The 22,954-nt window shown below is 37.0% G+C and overlaps 1 protein-coding gene across 2 annotated transcripts; it reads right to left on the reverse strand.

Annotated features, from left to right (window-relative positions):
• Nucleotides 1-426: 426 nt before the first annotated feature.
• On the reverse strand, nt 427-21,030 carry LOC129926448 (uncharacterized). Of its 2 annotated transcripts, none has more exons than XM_056030550.1 (3): nt 20,769-21,030; nt 4,377-4,598; nt 427-3,370 (listed from the first exon to the last, which is right to left on the reverse strand). In XM_056030550.1, the coding sequence occupies exons 2-3, from the start codon at nt 4,570-4,572 to the stop codon at nt 3,069-3,071; spliced, it is 498 nt and encodes a 165-aa protein (XP_055886525.1). In that variant the 5' UTR covers nt 4,573-4,598; nt 20,769-21,030; the 3' UTR covers nt 427-3,068. The 2 variants fall into 2 exon arrangements, with proteins under 2 accessions (XP_055886525.1, XP_055886526.1); XM_056030551.1 differs by lacking the exon at nt 20,769-21,030 and adding an exon at nt 12,235-12,428.
• Nucleotides 21,031-22,954: the final 1,924 nt, after the last annotated feature.

Genomic DNA, 22,954 nt, shown 5'->3' on the forward strand with positions numbered 1-22,954 from the left:
TCATGCATGTTAACCATTGACTTAAAGTCTGCCAAGTCACTGGTTTTCCTTGCTGGCTGACTCAGGCAACCCATTCCATACTCTCATCTGTAGAATTGTTTTTGATGACTCTCATCTGTAGATTTTCTTTTGATGACTCTCATCTGTAGATTTTCTTCTGCTAGTTCACTTCAGTTGGGTTTAGCGCTGAATTCTTGCAACATTTAACCTCATTTCTAGTGGCTCACATTGTCACATGCCTTGAGTCACTCAACTCAACTTTTTCAGATGCCACCCGCTGTAACGAGTTAACTGTCAATGCAATTCATTTGCATTATATTGCCAAAACAATAAACTTTTTTTAATGAATGCGCTTTCCTTTTTTTATTACAACTGCAGAGATAAAAGAATCTTTGACCAATGTTGATGATTACATAAAGTCAAAAGTGAGAGCGTGAACATAGTTTAATAGTGAAGTGCATGAATATAACTTTAAACAGTACAATAATAATAACAATAAATAGTAATTAAGATAATTATAGATTAAAATTAAAAGTAGATAGAACCTGATAGAAAATATAATAACTCACTTGTGATCATGAAATAAATCCATACAAATGGCTAGCTAGATGTATAAAGAGAATGTAAACAATTCCAGAATCAAATATTTATTGTTATGGAACAGTTATGGAACAGTTATGGAACAGTTATGGAACAGTTATGGAACAGTTCTATCTTGTTAAGTTTGTGAAGGAGACATGGATAAGCGATCTGATACATAAATAGGGAAGTTTTAGAAGCATTGATTCAATTATAAATGTCACTCACATATAAATGTCTCTCATATACAAATGTCACTCACATATAAATGTCCTCGTTTTTTTCTCTCCAAGTTTAATTGTTTTTAAATAACCCGCTGCCCTCGCTCCAGAAAGTTTATAGAAAGTCTAAAATCAATATCTCAGTGTATCGAAATTTCGATTCTCCGTTCTATGCATTCAAACAAAACATATGTACATTATTGGAGATTTCCCATGGTCAGCCAAACAATGTCAATGTCAAGGATGCTAATTAAGATTCCCTGCCAACTACTTTAAAAAAAAAAGAATTGAACTTAAATTTTCACACTATCTCAATGGAATGGTAGTTGATCTTCGTGTTGTAAGGCGCTTCCGCGCTATGCAGATCAGTCAAACGAAGGTAACACACACATAACGACATCCAATTACACAGGCGAAAAGCCATCAATATTAGTCGACGCTGATAGTGAATGTCGAACAAGACGTTTAATAATAACGAAGGGAACCGTCGAATGTCGTCAAGATAAATCTCTACGTTCACAAAACTACGTCTAAGTCAAATCTTCCCTTATTTACATAACAAATAACTAATTCCTAACCCTGCCCTAACAGTATCCCTATAGTAACGCTAGTTATTCGCCTTATTGTTTTTAAATAAGTTTAAAGTAAAAAGGTGAAAGCTAATTCTTTCCTCCTTATTGGCATTATTTTGTGCTACAAACTGAAGAGCTTAGAAAATGTCCGTCTGCTGGTCTGCAGTGTTCAAAATGGAAACAAAAAAATCAAGTACTTTTTAAAAAGTGTAATGTGAAAAATGAAACATGTTTCCCGCACATTAAAGGATATCAGTCTGTGCAATAACTGGGTAATCTGCAGAACAACTGTTTAGTTAATTACATTATATTTTAGAAGAACACTTATTCAGCACACACACAACACCTATACAGGACACGCGAAATACTTATTCAGGAAACACGGAATACCTATTCAGGAGAAACGGAACACCTATTCAGGAGAAACGGAACACTTTTTCAGGACACACGGAACACCTCTTCGGACACACGGTACACTAGAGTTCTGCGGAATATAGTTTCGTAAAATCGGCAGATATTTTTAGGCTGAAGATGTCAGGGGAGGACACTCGAAAATAAAGTAGTTCACAAACGTAATTGTTATTGTATTTATTGCTTCCCTTATTTTCACACCATTGCTGCAGGTTAAAAATTATTTAATAAAAAAATCTTTTGTTTATTTTAATTTAAAAAAGAACAAAAACAAAAGTGATTTGTTTTGATTTGATTAAAGTAAAGAAAATAGGATATCTAGTAGATTTGGATAGAAATGTCCAAATTGTAGCTGACTCACATAACCTGGTAGTCTACACTTATTAAAATGTTTAAAAATTATTTTTTTTTTAAATACAGAAACTTTGTACTGCGAACTTTCTTTACGAGTCAACACATGTGACAAACGAGTCATACACATGTGACGTTTAACAGTCTTACAAGGGAGAGGTTTTAGGATTGGGGGAAATGCGTAAAAATCCCCAATTAAATTAGAACCTGGGAAATTAATCTTCTTCTGCCCTAAAAGTATTTTAATAATTTCTTCAGAAATTTAACTATAAATGGAGCTTCAAATACTGATGAGGCTTTTATATAAGTGCCAATGGTCTCTCTCGAAATAAAAAGATCTCGTGATCTAGGACTTTGTTTAGCAAGTGTGTGTTTGTGTGTGTATATATATATATATGTGTGTGTGTGTGTGTGTGTTACAGTGTTATGCTAATTCTGTATAAAATACATTTTATTGAGATTCATCGATGAACAAAGAAAACACTTTCATATTTCTAAAAAAAAAAAAAAAATTATATAATTTAAAATGCCTAGATGTTAACAAATTTCAAAAATATAGTTCAGTGTACTAATGATCCTTTTCAGTAATACAGTCAGTAAGTTCCATAGGAAATATCTCAAATCATAGAAAAGCTTAAAAATAGCAAAATGTTATGGTTGCTCATCCTGTCTGTAACACGGTTACGGATCCCACTAGGTAGATTTAACACAAGATGTAAAATGGTGTTTAAAATTGGTTTACATTATTTACATTATTTTAAAAAACAAATCCCATTTCCATGTAACATGCATACACCTAGCTCCTTTGACTTACATTTGGGTTTCCTCAATTCCCACAACTCATGTTCTTCAGAAAAACGTTTTACACATGAATATTATTAATAATAATCTACGACAAGCTCATTTGATTGGCTCATCATAGACGCTCCACCAATCACGTGATCGGATGCTGTGTGACGTCGTCAGACAACAGCGCGAGCGCCAGTTTGCTGGAAGCCTTTCTCGCCGAGGGTACTGGCGATGGCTCCTCGGTTGCTGTGTCCCTGTCTTCGAACTCCTCCTCATCGTAAGAGATGGACGTGAGAGTGTGGAAGGCGTGGATGGCCACCCTGTTGACCCGGTGCTCCTGCTCCTGCTTCTTGTCGGGCATGCACTTGAAGAAGTTCTCCAGTGCAGCCTCTTCTTCGAGCTCTTTCTTCTCTGTCTTCAGGTATCGAACTATCATCACCATCACACCTGCACCAGATGAATAGCAGTTATAAAGAGATTATCATAACAATGAATCTATGTTTCAAAGTCTGACCAATAAAACATTTTTAGCATTGTTAATAGCAGAGTTCTATTTGTTGGAGTTTTTTTTAAAGTGATTATTGGCTCGCGCAGACCACTACCACTCTTTGCGCAGGCTGGAGGCAATGCAGTATTTTATATAACTAGCCCACAAATGACTAGTCGCAACAGAGTAGATTAAAAAAGATACCTCTAAAAGTCGCCTGCTGGACTGTCCGCTCACTGCAGGACAGCAACAAAAGTGAATACCAACAGAAAATCTGCTACCAAGGACAGGCGCAGACGGCAAAAGGAAATCTTAATCGACCACCTGCGGACAATGGTTATGCTTGCATTGTATTTGGCAAAATATGTAGGTCACAGCTGGGGCTGCGTAGCCAAGGGAAATATTGCATTCCTCATTAATCTTCGGACTTGAAGATAAGCCTTCTATATTATGTAGCCTATATATTGGTTGGAGTTATTCACTCTATATAAGTTATACATTTAGAAAGTAATCATCTTCATTTATGAAGTAACTTCTGTATTTTATAAGATAAGATTTAATGTGGAATATTAATAAAAGTTGCTATTTCAAAAGTTAGCGTCCTTCCGAGTTGTGAGCTTAAAAAGTTAAAACATATGTGTAACATATAAAAAGAGAATATAAAAATCCTTTTCTAAAAATATTTCCAATCACACAGATTTATCATATCTAGGTCAATGGTGCATAAAATTACATGACTGATCCAAACTAATTAATGCAATTAGACTTAATATAAGCTCTATTTCTAAAAAAACTTTTCTTTATGTTTTCCTTTATCTAGTTGTACACAGTGAAGTTCCACTTAGAGTTGTTGAGATTAAGATTATGATTATGGTTAAGATTATGGTGAAAATGTCTATGTATCAAGGAGTCTGTCCTCCATCCTCAAACGTTTCTTGCAATCTTATCTTTCATGTCTGCACTGACCTGCTGAGTAAAAGACCAGTACCACCACAATGTACACCAGGGCCCCAAAATCCGACTCCTCATCGTGAATGGGTCTCCGACTTTTATTATTCAGATGGACGTTGGTCTGGACACTGGTGACCGCCCTTTCACAGCTGGGGGGGTAAAGCGCGGAAAGAAGTTGGACAGGTTGAGGCGGCTCTGTAGAGAAGTTCATGACATTCTCATGACTGCTGGACAGCACTGAAAATGGACATATAATACGTTGAAAGCATTTGAAACTTTGAATCACATTGTCATTATTTAAGTTAACGAACTAATGTTGCACTGTGTAACGTGTTGAAAAGACTTTACCCTAAATACAAATGTGCTTCAGTCGGATTGTTAGGTAGCTCTGAACTATTTTTAGCTAAGTCATGTGACTTGGTGCAACGAGTATCAACAATGGCTACATCTTCGTTTGTTTCTATTATTGTGATCCACTATTTTTTAGAAGATTTCACATTCTCCAACATTTTAAATACACTGAATACATAAACAAAGTGCATGAGTGATGAGATAATTTATGCATATGAACCTTTTGGATATTTTCAAAGGCGTCATGGCGGAACAACTCTAACTAGCCAGCGTGTTGGTGTCTCCGGTCTAGAAAAGAAAGGACGGTGCTGATAAGCTCTCTGTTACTTGGAGTGCACATTTGATCCACTTCCAGATCTTCTCTTTCGTTTGGAGCACACAATAATTTCAATAGAATCGGCGCACAGTAGACAACAGTTTATGTAGGTCAGAATTTCGTATAAACAAGAAATAATAGTGGAATGACTTAATTGATCCACTAATGTTCTTGTAAATTCTTAAGATTTCACTAGTGATACTTCTGAATTGTAAGTTCCGTTTCTTTTATTGTCATACCCTCTACGACAGCTGTTTCACACTTTACAAACATGATGGAATAACAATGTAATTAACAAACAAATACATTAACTGTAAACTTTTGTCTGCCTTCTTCGAGAAAGAAAAAAAACTATTGAAACAATTCAAGGTTAGGACATTTTAATAGAAAATGAAACTATTCATGATAGGACAAAAGTCTAGAACAGAATAAGCTGGTTGTCCATCTGATAGAACAATAGTCTAGAACAGAATTAGCTGGTTGTCCATCTGATAGAACAATAGTCTAGAACAGAATTAGCTGGTTGTCCATCTGATAGAACAATAGTCTAGAACAGAATTAGCTGGTTGTCCATCTGATAGAACAATAGTCTAGAACAGAATTAGCTGGTTGTCCATGTGATAGAACAATAGTCTAGAACAGAATTAGCTGGTTGTCCATCTGATAGAACAATAGTCTAGAACAGAATAAGCTGGTTGTCCATGTGATAGAACAATAGTCTAGAACAGAATTAGCTGGTTGTCCATCTGATAGAACAATAGTCTAGAACAGAATTAGCTGGTTGTCCATGTGATAGGACAAAAGTCTAGAACAGAATTAGTCTTTTCTGTTCTTAATGTGGCCAGACATAGATGAAAAAAAAGGGTGGGGCAAATGTATTATTAAACGCGTCTTGAAGCGTGCAAGACAGAGGAGAATAACTGATGAAATTCAATGTCTCTTGCACTTTAAAGCAAAAATATTCTTAAATGAGTGAGTTATTTTAGAGATCGTTTCTTAAACTTTAGGGGGCGCGACCTGTTTTTAATTGATTTTCATAGTAAAATTATTTTAAAAAAATTATACTTTGAAAAGTTATAACGACCAAACTAGAGTTTTCCCAGTGTAGTTAATTAGCTAGTAAACAGTCGAATTTCTAGAGGAGCACAAATGGTCATAGAAGAGAAACGTGTTCGCCCAGGTTCCACCCATGAATTTGCAAGCGGAATAGAGGACTTATTAAAAAAAAAAAACACTAATTTGTTTCTGCGCCTCCATATAAACATAAAAAAAAAAGATCTCAATAGTCTGTGGGAATACTCGTGAGAAGCACATCAGCGTATATCTAACATAAATGTAATGCTTGATAAAACTGAGCTCCTTATCTTGTTTTTAGACTAATTGTACCCCCCCCCTTCACACGAATCTTTAAGAGAAAAGAGTCAATGCACATTTTCAATAGCAAATAAAGGGAAGCTGATAGCTTACAATCGAATGGAGCTGTGTGTGCACATGTAGACTACATATTAAATAGTAAGCTAATCATAATCTCTGCTAATCATAATCTCTGTCTTTCTCTGTCGCTTTTTCTCTCTCTCTCTCTTTGTCTTTCTCTTTGTCTCTCTCTGTCTCCATCTCTCCTTCTTCCTCTGTCCCTCTCAATTTCGTGCTAAATAGAACTATTTGATTTAATGAAACCTAATTGGACTATAAATAGCAGTATTCATTAAGCTCTTTATTTACACACCAGGCACAATTCTCGTCTGGCTATTTTGTCGTATGTCATCTCCCGTTCAAGCCCTTATCCAACCTTTTTTTTGTTTCTCCCAGACGTCTGCGACAAGCCAGGAAATGAAGTCCGTGTTCAGTTCTGCACGACTGTCACGAGATGAGCCGCTAGAGGTCTCTACACAGCACGTTCTCAGCCAATCAAATCTTTTAGTGCCTCTTGAGTTGCGAAGTGACTGAGCCATAGAGTGCAGCTTCCGCTCCAACAGAAAGTACAATTCTTTTTGTTTGACCTGATAGCTATGAAGTACTAAGCTTCCACTTGACATTACTCCGTTTGTGTGTGTAGTTCGTCACTCTATTTAGTATTGTACTTTCTGCTTCAATTCTTTACAGAAAGAAGACTTAGTATTATTTTATTTCTAGACGTAAAGTACTCGGTATTAACTCCCTAATTTATTGCTTTGTCAATGAAAAACTAGATTAATATTAAAAAAAAGCGCTATTAGTTTTATATTGTTTGTCCGTCCGTCCGTCTTTTAAGAACGGCTATTCTTGACCTTCTGAACCAAAATCGTTTTCTTTCTAAAATTATCGTGTAATTCGTCTTTTCCTTTACATAAATGTAGGCCTACACCATTTCAGAACTATTAGTTAGTTGGTTTTTTTCTTCGATTGTACGAACTGCTAATATTTTACCGAATACGTCCATTTAAAAAAAAAAGGGAGACTAATGGCACCATGATCTATGAGTAACAAAAATAACAATTTCAAAAACAAACACAGTATTGTATTATAAAATACCTGTTCACAGACAAAGCCCAAGGGAAAGATCCGAAAAAAATCATTAGTATATATTTCAATACTGAAAGGTTTAACTCCCTTTTTATATAAAACAAAAATTAATTAATAACCACTAATTAATTTTTTTTATTGATTCCTGTTTTGTCATCGATTATGAATAATTAAATGAAATCTGAACTGAACAAATGAGTACCAGATAGACCTGTAGAGTGTGTTACCAGATAGACCTGTGGAGTGTGTTACCAGATAGACCTGTGGAGTGTGTTACCAGATAGACCTGTGGAGTGTGTTACCAGATAGACCTGTGGAGTGTGTTACCAGAAAGACCCGTGGAGTGTGTTACCAGATAGACCTGTGGAGTGTGTTACCAGATAGACCTGTGGAGTGTGTTACCAGATAGACCTGTGGAGTGTGTTACCAGAAAGACCTGTGGAGTGTGTTACCAGATAGACCTGTGGAGTGTGTTACCAGACAGACCTGTGGAGTGTGTTACCAGATAGACCTGTGGAGTGTGTTACCAGATAGACCTGTGGAGTGTGTTACCAGATAGACCTGTGGAGTGTGTTACCAGATAGACCTGTGGAGTGTGTTACCAGATAGACCTGTGGTGTAAGTTACCAGATAGACCTGTGGATTGTGTTACCAGATAGACCTGTGGAGTGTGTTACCAGATATACCTGTGGAGTGTGTTACCAGATAGACTTGTGGAGTGTGTTAATATAACCTTTGTCATTATTTAATATTGATGATTTATGAGGTAGATATACTCTTTCTATGTAACAGTCTTTCGGTATTCTTAAATACAATATCACGAACGTTTAATTGGGAATTCAAATTAAAAATAAACAAGGTTACAAAAGACAGTTTGAGTGGAAACACAAACTCAAAATCGACCCCCGAAGTAAAATGTTTAACATAATTCGGATAATCCTTCAGAGTTGAAGATAGTTTACTTCCTAGTCCAAACCTCCCGCAGGACGACGGGGGATGGGAGCAGGCAGGGTTTGAACCTTCGATCGTCGATAAATCAAAACGACAGTCCAGCGCGCAAACCGCACGACCAGTGGTCCACCTAGGTAGGCTTCAATATTTTCAGAAAGAACATCCGAATGAAATTATATCAAAGACAAATGAGAGATAAGAATGGAGAAAGAAGGTTAACAGATCTTGTGTAGTGTCCCAACCGTCCCGCAGATCAAAGGATACGTGAAAGTGAATGTAAAGTTAGATGTGAACCTGGCCTAACTAGTTTGTGGTCTATAGGGCAGATGATGTAAAGTTCCTCTGTCGTTGTGGCCTACGGTTAACGAGGGTGTCATGTAGCCAGCACAACGACCAACCGCCTTTGCTTTTCCCCAACTAATGTCAGGTACCCATTAGAGCTGGGTAGACTCAGAAGTTGAAAATCCCAGTCTTCACCAGGATTCGAACCCGGGACCCTCGGTTCGAACTAAATAAGTTAATTTCTTTGAAAAGGCTCAATCTCATTTTCGAATTCTCAAAAAAAAAAAAAAAAAAAAAATTTCCGCTAGATAAAAAAATGTTCACGAAAATGATGTTTATAAGATTACTATTCATCTTAAATTAGGTCTAACATATAATGCATACTAATTAGCTTTTTCTTATCTTATAAAAAAACTTCTTGCATAATTGATTTTTAAAAATTAGAATTTTCGCTTTCAGGAAAAAAAAAAGTAGCCGTTGCATCAGAACTTTGAATGGTCTAAAATATTGTGAAGTCGGATTTTCAATATCACTACTAGTTTACGAGATCTAAACGGGACGGACGGACAGACGGACAGAAGGACAGACATTTCGCACAAAACTAATAGCGTCTTTTCCCCTTTTGGGGGCCGCTAAAAATCATAAGGTTAATTATATTTGATGATGTATTACGAAGCCAATAGCGCCATTAATTTTAGAAACTCTCTTGAGTTGCCAGTGGTCGCAGTTCGATATCGACCTGTGACTGTTGGTTGACTGATGATTGGAAAAACCAACACCGGTGTCATCGATCAACCTTCCCTGTTGACTTAGTATTTGTCATTTCTATGCCAGTTATTAAAGAGGTCCGAAACAAAAAAGATTCTGGTCTCACTTTGAATAGTTGACCTTTGGGCACATTGCGGTGACTTACTTCATTCCCAGACACATTGCTAGGGGACTCAGGGGACATAATAATATACAATCTATTTAAACGCCCTTTCATTTTTGTTTTCTCTAAGAAATAAATTGTTTTCTGGAAAGTTCCCCCAAGGTTGAAGACTACAGGTTGTTAAAATAGTTTGTACACAAGCGCAAGCTGTTGTTGTTGTTTTTTTTGCTTCAAAGAGTCTAGCAATAGTCTAGCAATTGTCTAGCATGAGTGAAATGTTTACTGTACATCAGTGTTTCCCAAACGGTGTTCCGCGAGGCCTGAAGAGATGTTCCACGAACTACTGGAAAATTAACTAGTAGGCCTACACGTGAAGTAATTTCTCTAAAAAAAAAACAACTATGCAAAGTGTTCCGCTAAATACTCAGAATGTGAGAAGTAGGCCCCTATTCCGTTAAGGGAAAAGTTTGCAACCACTGGTGTACAAGGTGGTGCTTGTAGGGATCAAACAAGAACAAGGAGATCAGAGCCTGTGAAATAAATCAAATAGTCATTGGACTTTCAATTCAAGAATACCAGAAGTAAAAAAGTGAGAGAAATAAACGTTTAGTATTAACATTTAAATATCTAAAGTTAGTGAAAGAAATTTGACTACCACATTAACCTCCGCACTCGTCAAACCCTGCTCTTTCCTGATCTATATATCAGCTCTCCAGTCATCTACTTGATTAGGATACCTAAATGAAGGCTACAATTTTCATGAACCAAACATTGCTCTGACTGCTAGGCTAAAGAATATAACCAAAAGGAGATAACTCTTTCCTGACAGATCACACAAGGCATGACACTGAAAACATTTCCCGTACACGCATAGAGTAGAACCCTACCCCCTTGAACTGTTATATGAACACAATCCATTTTGAGCTGTTGATTGAGCTCCAGTCGACTTATTGTTTTAGAGACCATGCATCAACGACCCAATGGAGATGAATTGAGTGGAGTGACACTTAAAGAAGTCATATATATATATATATATATATATATATATATATATATATATATATATATATATATATATATATATATATATATTAAAGCTACTTTAATTTTTATTCTCTGTCCTGAAGTGTCTCTAAGTTTAGTAAATGGTGTTACTTTAATCAAATGTGAATATTCACTGCTCTATTTTGTACGTGCTCTAGTTTCTTTGTTTTCTTGAGTTGAGGGATCCCAAACAGAAAATGCATATGGTAATATTGGCCTAACTAAAGTTAAATAACATTTTAATTTTATGTTTCCCATACCATAGACACAAAGAGTACCAATATAAAGGACATTTTAAATAATCAAATAACAAACGATATAAATGACAGACACAAATGGGGAATGACTTGCGCTACGATTTGGATTAAAGCGAAGAGGATTTGCGCAACACGTCGACCTCACTCCCTCGCCCTAAAGCTTTTCATTTCCGGTGGCTAGATCGAGACACAGTGACACTATGTCGCCAATGACAGAATAAAAGAAGCAGCACATTTCACCACTATACTGATTCTAGAAGACTTTCTACTTGGTATAGAGTTCGTTTTATTATTTTATATTAAATACGATTGGAAAAGCAAAATCTCGAAGTGTAATTCACATGTACAGTGAAGTTTTCAATGACCAACTTATTTAACCGGGCAGTCTCGGAGTCTATTATATTCTACTAGAGCGAACTCAGTGTGAACTGTGAAGTATCTTGGCTTTATTGACTAGAGGAAAAAAAATCTTCGATTTCCTATTAATTTGATTTCCTTCGTGAGCCTGGTCTAGTGTTGCCATTTGGTCTTGGGAATGCGTTGGAAATTGTGGCCAAGGGGGGTAATGAAAGAGACAATTTAAACCTATTTTTATAATGGAAGTAATGTGACAGCCAATGAAATAAAGAAACAAAACTCAGCTATTTTTATTCCTGAAAAAAAAGCTAAAATCTACTTTGAAACGTAGGAATCGAGAGGGTACAAAGTGAAGTACTGCCTTAGTTCTATTGGATGCCATGTACAGATCTGGTTTGCAACAGCTACAATCACAATGACCTCTTCGTTTATGTTTCTTTTGTTGTGTATGTTTCAAATGTTTATATAGCAATAGAAATGAACATAGTCCCTCCCTCAGGGCAAGCAGGGAGGACATTCAGAGCATCGTGACGACAGTCCGAAGCGTATACCACTGAGGCCAAACATTATAGTAGTCCTCAACCGAGGTCAATTGTTATAGTAGTCCTCAACCGAGGTCAATTGTTATAGTAGTCCTCAACCGAGGTCAATTGTTATAGTAGTCCTCAACCGAGGTCAATTGTTATAGTAGTCCTCAACCGAGGTCAATTGTTATAGTAGTCCTCAACCGAGGTCAATTGTTATAGTAGTCCTCAACCGAGGTCAATTGTTATAGTAGTCCTCAACCGAGGTCAATTGTTATAGTAGTCCTCAACCGAGGTCAATTGTTATAGTAGTCCTCAACCGAGGTCAATTGTTATAGTAGTCTTAGTAGTTTTATCACGAAACACTACATATTTCAGCTAGTAACCAAACTACAAAAATAAATGTCACATTTATTACCTGTATTTATTTACTTTTATATCACGTGATCACCATATTCATCTTTTATACATGTGGCAATTTGAAATCATGACGGTGATTGTTAACAAACGGTTAAGCCAACTGTATACTACACTGGTACAAAAGTGTTGCGCCAGGGACAAATATCAATGTGATTGTAAAGGTTAATGTTACTTCTGTTTCATCGGATCAGAAAGTTTAGAGCAATTATTTCAAGATCTGAACGAATACGCCCGAAGGAAGTTAGTAGCCCCTATGCCCCAGACGGGCCCAAAGGCATAATTATATAATTTTTAGGACTATCTGATCAATAAATCTCCAACTTGTCAGTTATTATGTCATTCGATTCTGAGATTGAGCTAAATTTAGTAGATGCAACAACTTCGGCTCCAATCATTATTAAAACAATGTATTTGGCCGCTGGCAACAGCAAGTCCTCAGTTGTGACGTGAGGTTTCATAGCTTTAGACATTCTGAGGGCCACCAAATCAGAAGTTTCAACCATTCGATGAACGCTATATTTCGTTTATTGTATTGGCCAGCAGTCAAGTTTGTGCTTACTTGACCAAGTTCACATTTCCAATACTGTTTGATGTACACTAATTTAAACTGTTACAAATACGAATGCTGTGGCAATTCAAAGTTTGGAATGATTCTGATTTAGTTGTTTGCAACATCTATTCTCAAATAACAATTAGAGTTAAAATGAAATAGTAGCTAAGCATGAAAATTGTGTACAACGTCACTTTTTTTTAGACAAAAAATATATTTAGGCGACCCCTTCGGCGAACATCGTCATTTGACCCCGGAAGGGGTCGCGAACCACAGGTTGAGAACCCCTGCTCTAGATGGTCCCGGGTTTGAACCTTGCCCTGTGCCATTACCGGCCGCCCTGTGGGAGGTTCGGACTACGATGTAATTATTTTCAAATCTGTCGGAACATCCGGTTGATGTAAACAAAAACAAATATAGTGTAGCTAACAATACTTGTAATTATGTGTGGCTAACATTTGCAGATAACATTATCTGTAGTTAACATTATATGTAGCTAAGTAGCCTTTGTTGCTAAACATTCAGTAGCTAAAAGCACAGTGTAAATGAATTCATAAACACACTGTTAAAACAAACTACGACGTCAAAATGAACACGTTTGCCTAGATGTTAAAAGCTAACTAGATATTAAGTCTGGCTAATGTTTGACTCCATTGTTCGTCGATTAAGTGTCAATATGTGTGTTAATGTTACTGGGGCATCGATCCTATAATGTTGCTGTTAATATGTTTTTCTATTGCATCATCTTTAATGAAGTATGTGTTCATGGCATAGATTGTTGCAGCGAACACTTGCCACATTGCATTGATTAGCCTTCGATCCTTAGAAGTCGATTTCATCGATATCCTATCATACAAAACTATTAGTGTAGGGAAAAAAAAAACAACAACAATCAATGTAAATACCTAAAGAATGGGAACTGTGAGAGACAGTACGTACAAGTCCTTAGCTCAAATACGTAGTGTGAGGGAAAGCTGGCTGGAGAGTCCAAATGTTTACAATTTGTTTCCCTTTTCAACCAAATTAATGTATAAACCACAGAGTACCGTATCGCAATAGTGTAAAGGCAAATACTGGAGCGATACTCGTTGGGGACACACAAAACAAACTACGGCAGCATAAAATCGACAAAGTTAAAAAGAAACGACAATTGACATAGGCTCCAGCTCCACTAGCATGTGCTGTTTGAAACAGGGCCCAGGGAGGTCTTGGATGACAAAAGTAGTCATTATCAACTCGGATGTACCTACAATTGACATTGCCAGCGCACTATGCATTGAAACGGTACGTGCAGATCTGCAGCTAATAAAGATGTCATTACTTTGGAGACAGAAATAAACGAACAATTCATCTCTCAGGTATAGGTCACAATCATTTCCTCGGGGCTATCATAAAATAAGCAGAGATAAAAGAGAGACAGAGAGAGAGAGAGAAAAAAAAAGGGGGGGGGGGACAAAAGGAATAACAACTGAGAGACATTCATGATCAATAACGGGCGTAGCCTGTGGGTAAAAAGCTTTTAGGATTAAATCTTAATGCGTCTGCACTTACCTGTCACCAGATCAACTTTAGTAGTGAAAAAAAGAGTTTGTGTAAAAAAACACAAGATCTATGTATTTTTTTTTTGTTTTTTGTTTTTTCACTGGATCATTTCTAGCAGCTAAAACTGACATTCTAGCTCTTAAATAAAATCGGATCGGATTTGAATGTCATTGAAATAAAAAAAATTGCCAAAATGTGAATCGATCCCATGACATTAACGTTATCAGCACGACTCTTCGTTGCCAGTTTCTCGACTTTCCAGGCGTCTAACTTTTGACCAACAACTTTTCCCTTCCGCTAAGAGAGTGTAATGTAATATTAGGAATTAAAACATGCAAAACATGGAAAAAATAATTTAAAAAAAAGGTTATATATAAAGGAAAGAACCAGACAATTACTACTAAATCAATGCTACACAATCTCCATTTTCTATATAAAGCAAAATTAACTAGAGTTACCATTACTAAATTAACTAGTTGATTAATTTTTGTTTACAATACTTTTATTTAAATCACAACTTCATGGAGGAACCTGGACGCTGATCTCTGAAACGGCTCGAACTAGTTTCCTAGAAATTGAACAGTTGATGGATATCACTGAGAAAAGAGTTCGTCCATCGTGGTTCGATGATGGCCACTTTTGTCATTCAGGGGGTTGAGGGCTTTGCACTGGGGGGTTTGTGCCTCCTCCTGTGGCTGGTGCTCGTTGGCCACACAGGGAACACTCTAGTTTGGCCGTTACAATTTTTCATAGTAAAAAAAAAATAACTTTAAATTTGGCTATAAATTGAAGCAAAAAAAAAAAACAAAAACATGCCGTAGTGTACCGACCGATAACTGAGTTGTAAATCTAATAGAGATTATGCAACATATTGGTATAATGTTTACTTTTGCACAATAGCGCGTCAGTGCAACACCACATGTGTTTACGTAATAGATGGAGTTCCTGATATGTCTCCCCCCATAAACACTACTTTGTTATTTGTATAACACACATATTCTACACGGTGTCAGAAGTGGGTATTATTTGTAGGCTACATTTGGACACTAGCGCATCAATGCAACACCGCTTGTGTTTACGTAATAAATGGAGTTCATACTATGCCTTCCTTCATAAACACTTGTTTGTTATTTGTATTACAGAAATATTCTACAGATTACTTCTAGATTCTAGATCAGAAGTAGATCTAGATCTAGACTAGATTTTAAGAATTGTAAATCAAAAGTCTAGATCTAGTTCTAGATGTCTATATAATAATGTAAGTAGCCATAAATAATTGCTCAATTCTACAATGCCTGCTGGCCTAATGGGTTGCTCGTACATGGAGCTGACGGTGTCAAAATCAAGAGTACGATACACGGTTTGAGCTAAACTATTTTTTAATTAATTTTTCTAAATATATTTTTATTTATTTTAAGCTCTATAATGGAGGTATTGTCTTTTTTTAAAAGTATATTTATTTATTACTCATTAATTATTTATTCCTGTGTTGTCATCGACCGTGAATAATTGTACAAAGTATGGACTTGATGCTAGAATGGGATGTGAGAGAAATGACGTGTACAAGAGTTGTCAGTAATGTTAGCCTTGTAAAAAAAAAGTAATATAGTGCGACTGGGAATTTACTGTCATCTACACGCTAACACAAGCATTCTTTTTATTTTGTTTTCTACCATGAATCAAGCCCACAAGAAACTGTTCTTAGAAAATAGAGGCTCCTATTAACTGAACTGTAATCCAACAGCACCTAATAATTACTCAATCATTAAATATTCCTAAACTGTAGACTGGCCACACAAGAGGCTACTAACATAAGGGCCAGTAAGTCTGTACATTACCAATTCATGAGGCGAGGCTCCCAATGTCCGTTTCAATGTGTCACTAATTGACGGAGTGGAAGCGCTCACGTTGAAAACGGACCTTTGGGAATTGGGTTTCAACTGGGAAAAGAGCGAAACAAAAAAAGGACTTCACAGAATTAGTTGTTGTTTTTTTTTTTGGTCTGTCTTTTCTCGGGCTTTATAAAGACTACCAGCAGAAAGACTAGACTAATGAAAAAACAACAACAACAGATCTTGAATGAATTAATGCATGCGTTATCTGTTTTTACCATTATTTTATTTGTAGTCACAGCAGGACTCAGCTTTGTTTTACCAAAGTAATCCAGATAGTCACTTTGTGCTTGAATCTTGCGATCTTAGGGGACAGAAGATATAGACATGATCAGTTTCTCTGGCCGATGGTTAACGGTGGTGCCAACTGACTTTACTTTCCTTACTAATGTCAGCGACACATGAGCTTGGGGGAGTGGGCTGAACTCGGGGGCGTCCTAAATAGCCCGAAAATCAAAATCCCAGTCTTCGACGAGAATCGAGCCAATGGGTTCGGAAGCCAAGCACTTTACCACTCAGCCAAACAGAACAGCGGTTCAGAAGTTTTTTTTCCCATAACAATTGGCTAAAATTATGTCATAGATCAATATATTTTAATTATTGACAAAACAATCAGGTTGGTCGTTGAGTCTTTATACACAAGCAGTATGAGTCTTTATACACAAGCAGTATGAGTCTTTATACACAAGCAGTATGAGTCTTTATACACAAGCAGTATGAGTCTTTATACACAAGCAGTATGAGTCTTTATACACAAGCAGTATGAGTCTTTATACACAAGCAGTATGAGTCTTTATACACAAGCAGTATGAGTCTTTGTAGCCAAGCAGTATGAGTCTTTGTACACAAGCAGTATGAGTCTTTATACACAAGCAGTATGAGTCTTTATACACAAGCGGTATGAGTCTTTGTACACAAGCAGTATGAGTCTTTATACACAAACAGTATGAGTCTTTATACACAAGCAGTATGAGTCTTTATACACAAGCAGTATGAGTCTTTATACACAAGCAGTATGAGTCTTTATACACAAGCAGTATGAGTCTTTGTAGCCAAGCAGTATGAGTCTTTGTAGCCAAGCAGTATGAGTCTTTGTAGCCAAGCAGTATGAGTCTTTGTAGCCAAGCAGTATGAGTCTTTGTAGCCAAGCAGTATGAGTCTTTGTAGCCAAGCAGTATGAGTCTTTGTAGCCAAGCAGTATGAGTCTTTGTAGCCAAGCAGTATGAGTCTTTGTAGCCAAGCAGTATGAGTCTTTGTAGCCAAGCAGTATGAGTCTTTGTAGCCAAGCAGTATGAGTCTTTGTAGCCAAGCAGTATGAGTCTTTGTAGCCAAGCAGTATGAGTCTTTGTACACAAGCAGTATGAGTCTTTGTAGCCAAGCAGTATGAGTCTTTGTAGCCAAGCAGTATGAGTCTTTGTAGCCAAGCAGTATGAGTCTTTGTAGCCAAGCAGTATGAGTCTTTGTAGCCAAGCAGTATGAGTCTTTGTAGCCAAGCAGTATGAGTCTTTGTAGCCAAGCAGTATGAGTCTTTGTAGCCAAGCAGTATGAGTCTTTGTAGCCAAGCAGTATGAGTCTTTGTAGCCAAGCAGTATGAGTCTTTGTAGCCAAGCAGTATGAGTCTTTGTAGCCAAGCAGTATGAGTCTTTGTAGCCAAGCAGTATGAGTCTTTGTAGCCAAGCAGTATGAGTCTTTGTAGCCAAGCAGTATGAGTCTTTGTAGCCAAGCAGTATGAGTCTTTGTAGCCAAGCAGTATGAGTCTTTGTAGCCAAGCAGTATGAGTCTTTGTAGCCAAGCGGTATGAGTCTTTGTAGTAAGCAGTATGAGTCTTTGTAGCCAAGTGGTATGAGTCTTTGTAGCCAAGCAGTATGAGTCTTTGTAGCCAAGCAGTATGAGTCTTTGTAGCCAAGCAGTATGAGTCTTTGTAGCCAAGCAGTATGAGTCTTTGTAGCCAAGCGGTATGAGTCTTTGTAGCCAAGCAGTATGAGTCTTTGTAGCCAAGCGGTATGAGTCTTTGTAGCCAAGCAGTATGAGTCTTTGTAGCCAAGCAGTATGAGTCTTTGTAGCCAAGCAGTATGAGTCTTTGTAGCCAAGCGGTATGAGTCTTTGTAGCCAAGCGGTATGAGTCTTTGTAGCCAAGCGGTATGAGTCTTTGTAGCCAAGCGGTATGAGTCTTTGTAGCCAAGCAGTATGAGTCTTTGTAGCCAAGCAGTATGAGTCTTTGTAGCCAAGCAGTATGAGTCTTTGTAGCCAAGCGGTATGAGTCTTTGTAGCCAAGCGGTATGTTTGTATTTCTATGTTATTATTTGTTACAAGCTACATAATTTATTGTAATTTGCCTCAGACTGAAGCTATTTGCCAAGCCTGTAGTCATCGATTAAAAAAAAGAGAACAGAACAAGCTGCAGATGAGTGATTATCAATAAGTGCTGGGGCGGGACATAGTTTACAAACTAAAGATAACTTCTAGATGAATACAACGGCTGTATTTGTGGTAAAGATTGTACGAGTAAATTGGATCTGATTCATTGTGTAGAGTTAGAAACATTGCCACAACTCTTATCATAATGTAGATTTTTTTTATTGGCAAAGGTTAATCTCGTATAAAATGTTCTCGTTATAAAATAGGCTGACCGTCTACTAAATGAGCTATCATGTTATAAGGCAAGACTATGTTACTAAACATCCTTAGGAGGTGGCTATTGGAGCACCAGCCTCATGCTTCGTGCCTAATGGGAGCCCCACAAAAGGGCGATTCTTTTGTCACTGTCCATCCAGCAAAAACATCTGCGGGCCTCTGATACACATTCCAATGTACTGTACCAATCCGTTACAGACAGAAATGATGTGGAGTTCTTCTCAAGTTCTCATAAACCACAACTTGGTGCTCGATATCTTAAAAACCTTTCTCTGCTCAAATACAATTTTCCATGGAAGTTTTAAGTATATTTTTGGTTTAAAAATATCGTAATAAGCATGCCCTTCAATTTGCACTGATATAATGTGAGACAAGGGGAAAAGGGGAGGTTAATACCAAGCAGTTGTCTCATTATCTCAACTGTGACCTCTTCTGTAGATAAAGTAAGAAATTGTGGTGCTTCTTACTTTTAGGTGGAAACAAAAGAGTTGATAATGGACACATCTGAGACATTGCCCTATCACTAAACTATAGAATTTGAACGTGATAAAGTGACCAAGGTATTCGGGCTCGCAAAGACCTTCCATCACGGAACAGAACCAGGAAAAAGAAGAAGAAGAGAAAGCGATGGGAAGACAGCATAAAAGAATGGACAGGGCTGCTATTGAAAGAGGTTCTAAATAAGTCAAAAGACAGAGAGGAATGGAGAAGGACGGTCGTCAAATCTAGCATGGTGCCTCAACGGTCCAACAGACTAAGGTAAAAAAAAAAAAAAGCGACCGAAGGTAATGTATTACGTACCTTTGTTTTTAATAGAAAAAGTCAATTCTACAAGTACAGCATTACAGCCATCCAGTGGTGCTGTATGATATAAATAGCCCACACTTATGAATCTTGTCGGCTCCCCAGTAGTAGGCCTAGTGCATACCACTAAGGCAGCCTGAAAACCATTCGAAGTAATCTGTGATAGGGGAAGATTAATTAATTCTGTAATGTATAAGTTAGCCTGTGATAGGGCCAAACTATCTTCTACTACATAACCTATCCTGCCGTATGGCTACTTTCTGAATAGTATTTGATATGGGAAGATTACTCCACTACTGTCTGAACTCACACGTGACAGGACAAGAGGCACTACTTGGGCATTTCATTTATAAGGGGCAACAAAAAAGTAAATCTGAAGCTCGATGTTAAGGGAGAAGCTCTGGCTATAGCTTGAACATTTCCTGAACATATTTTCACTTGTTTTTTCAGCGTGTTCCTCTCCTTGTTTCCTGTTCTAGTTTTGCCTCCCGGAGATGTAATGGCCACGCCATGTTATCTCAATGTAAACTACAGGCTTTATTAAGGCAGCTCTCTGTTGGCAACTTGTCTTTTCATGAAAACATTTGAGTGTTGTTGCCTGCTCGCACCATCTTCAAACACATTTTACAAGCATAATAAAACCACAACAGCAAGTCTTTAAAATAAGCCTGCTTGCACCATCTTCAAACACTTGTAGACTATCTACAAGCATAATAAAACCACAACAGCAAGTCTTTAAAATATGCCTGCTTGCACCATCTTCAAACACTTGTAGACTATCTACAAGCATAATAAAACCACAACAGCAAGTCTTTAAAATATGCCTGCTTGCACCATCTTCAAACACTTGTAGACTATCTACAAGCATAATAAAACCACAACAGCAAGTCTTTAAAATAAGCCTGCTTGCACCATCTTCAAACACTTGTAGACTGTCTGCATGCATAATAAAACCAGATGAGTGCAAACTTGTATCAATAATTCCAAGTGAAGCGAAGAAATCGATTTTATTCTAATTAACATTCACCATAAAAAATACCCCAACAATAGCGAACAATTACTTTAAATAACAGTTACATGAAGAGGCCCGTGGCAAGCAATAAAACTCACCTAGCTTGTGGTCTGAGATAAATCCAAATCGATGAATGCTTTTGTTATGTGTATGATTGTTTCTTTAGTTCCCTGGGCAAAAAAGTAAAGCCAAAGCTGATGGCATGGTTACACTAAACTAATCTAACTGTAACCCTCGGACTGAATCTCCAAGAACTCATAGGGAAATTTTCATCTGTCGATGTGTTGAGTGGAATAGATTCCTTCTCTCTCGCTTCTCTCTCTCTCTCCCTCTCCAATCTCTCTCTCCCTCTCCAATCTCTCTCTCTCCCTCTGCTCACACCTTTCCTTCCCCCACACACAAGAAAAAGGTGAATGTGGTTTGTGTGTTGTTGGGAGGGTTGGTGGCGGTGATGGGGGGGGGGTGAAGGCGAGAGGAAAACCAATGTGAAAGGGGGGGGGGATTGGAAAAGCGGAGTGAAAAGTCACTGGGGAGGGGGAGACACGAATTTAAATGTTACACTGAAGAATTTAATTTTAAGCTAAAACTAAATTTCTGTTGAAATCAACAATCATGTGGTTTTTTGACATGCTTCCAGAAATGTTTGCAAAGTTCTATTGCAACATTAACTTTTTATCTTCTAAAAGCGAACTGTTTTGTTTTTAACTTTAAATATTGTTTCGTGTTCGTAACACTACACCATTTTAAAACTATTTACTATAAATAGTGAATGTGTATATTTTTATAACACCAGTGCAAACAGTTTTGATAATCCTTTGAGGAAAGTTACACAAAATTTACTACTAATTTTCCCGTCATTTGTACAGCATATGGAGTATGTGCTACATAGGCCCTATGTATTTTTATTTTATTTTTGGATTTAAAACATTGGAGATGATACAATGTCTGTAGTAAACTAGAAGCAAGATTTAACAGGCAGTTATTAATGTTATTTATTATTGGTGTGTTTAGTGCTTCTACATTATAAGACCACTTAGAATGTAACACTTTGTCAAAGGGAAGAACTTCTTTCTTAGGAGACTGGTCATTCCATTTATCATCCCATTTGTTCACCAATTAGATGATGAATGATCACATCCTGTTAGGCCAGGCTCACACTGAACCATATCATCATAGCAATCATTTCATTTATTACTTTTGAATCAATGGGCCGCAAACGTCGGCAGCACTTTGTATTTAATTTTTACTTAATAGCTTTAGTTTTTTCCAGCATTGCTTACCAAACTATTGACCCACATGTGAGCCTTTTCGGGAACACACCTGAGTTTTTAGGAAAACACAAACTCTCTTTGTACTTTTTTTTTTTACATTTACTTGATAAAATAATGTGTGTATTAATAAGCAGTGTCAGGCCAGTATTGTACTTATGAAATGGGATAAAATAAAATGGTATATAAACATTTTCTCAATGTTATAGAGTATATGTCAATTTTTCTTTATAATGTCTTAACGTAACTAATGCAATGTAATATAATACTTGTATGTATTGCTTATCTTAACTGCCCTTTAATTTCATGACCTATATAGTTTTCACACACTGTTCTATGTATGTAAAACACATGTAGATCAACCTTTTCTTGGCGTGGCTGAAAAATGTTTTTAAAAAGAGCTAGCAACAAATATTGTTTATTTTTCACGTTTAATATCACATAGAACATAGGTCATAGATACCTAGTGTGCTATCATAAATGACGTCGTTGGTTAAAATAAGCAGATTTCTCCTGTAATGGTCTAACGAAGGAAAATACATTTAAATTCCATTCTTTTACCATCCTTTTTCTTTTTTTTAAATTTAATTTCTCCTTAACCACTCCCCCGACCCACCCACATACCTGTTTTCCATGTACAACCAGTGTACACTACTATCATACTTTGGAATCTAAATGGAATGGCCATCAAATAACTGTTATGGCACTATCCATTAGGTCATATCGTTTGGCAAGCAGTCTGAACCACTCAGCTATACAAAATTTCCTCTCCCTAGCTCCTTTTCATAACGTTTTCCCACAATTCCATCAATAATTTCTCTAGTTCATGTTATTTCTTCTCACTTCCGGTGTTCGTGTCCCATGTCGTCATGTTAAAAAAAAAAGCATTGTCACGTGACAAAGAACCCCCTTCATTTCATTGGCTATATCCTAGCCGATCTAGTTCGAGCTTTTTGCCATGCCATATTGGCATTTTAAAAGCTTTCACCGGTATTTTTGTTGTGCTACGAAATGAA

Source organism: Biomphalaria glabrata, chromosome 5 (assembly GCF_947242115.1).
Source record: "Biomphalaria glabrata chromosome 5, xgBioGlab47.1, whole genome shotgun sequence".
NCBI classification, from domain to species: domain Eukaryota; kingdom Metazoa; phylum Mollusca; class Gastropoda; family Planorbidae; genus Biomphalaria; species Biomphalaria glabrata.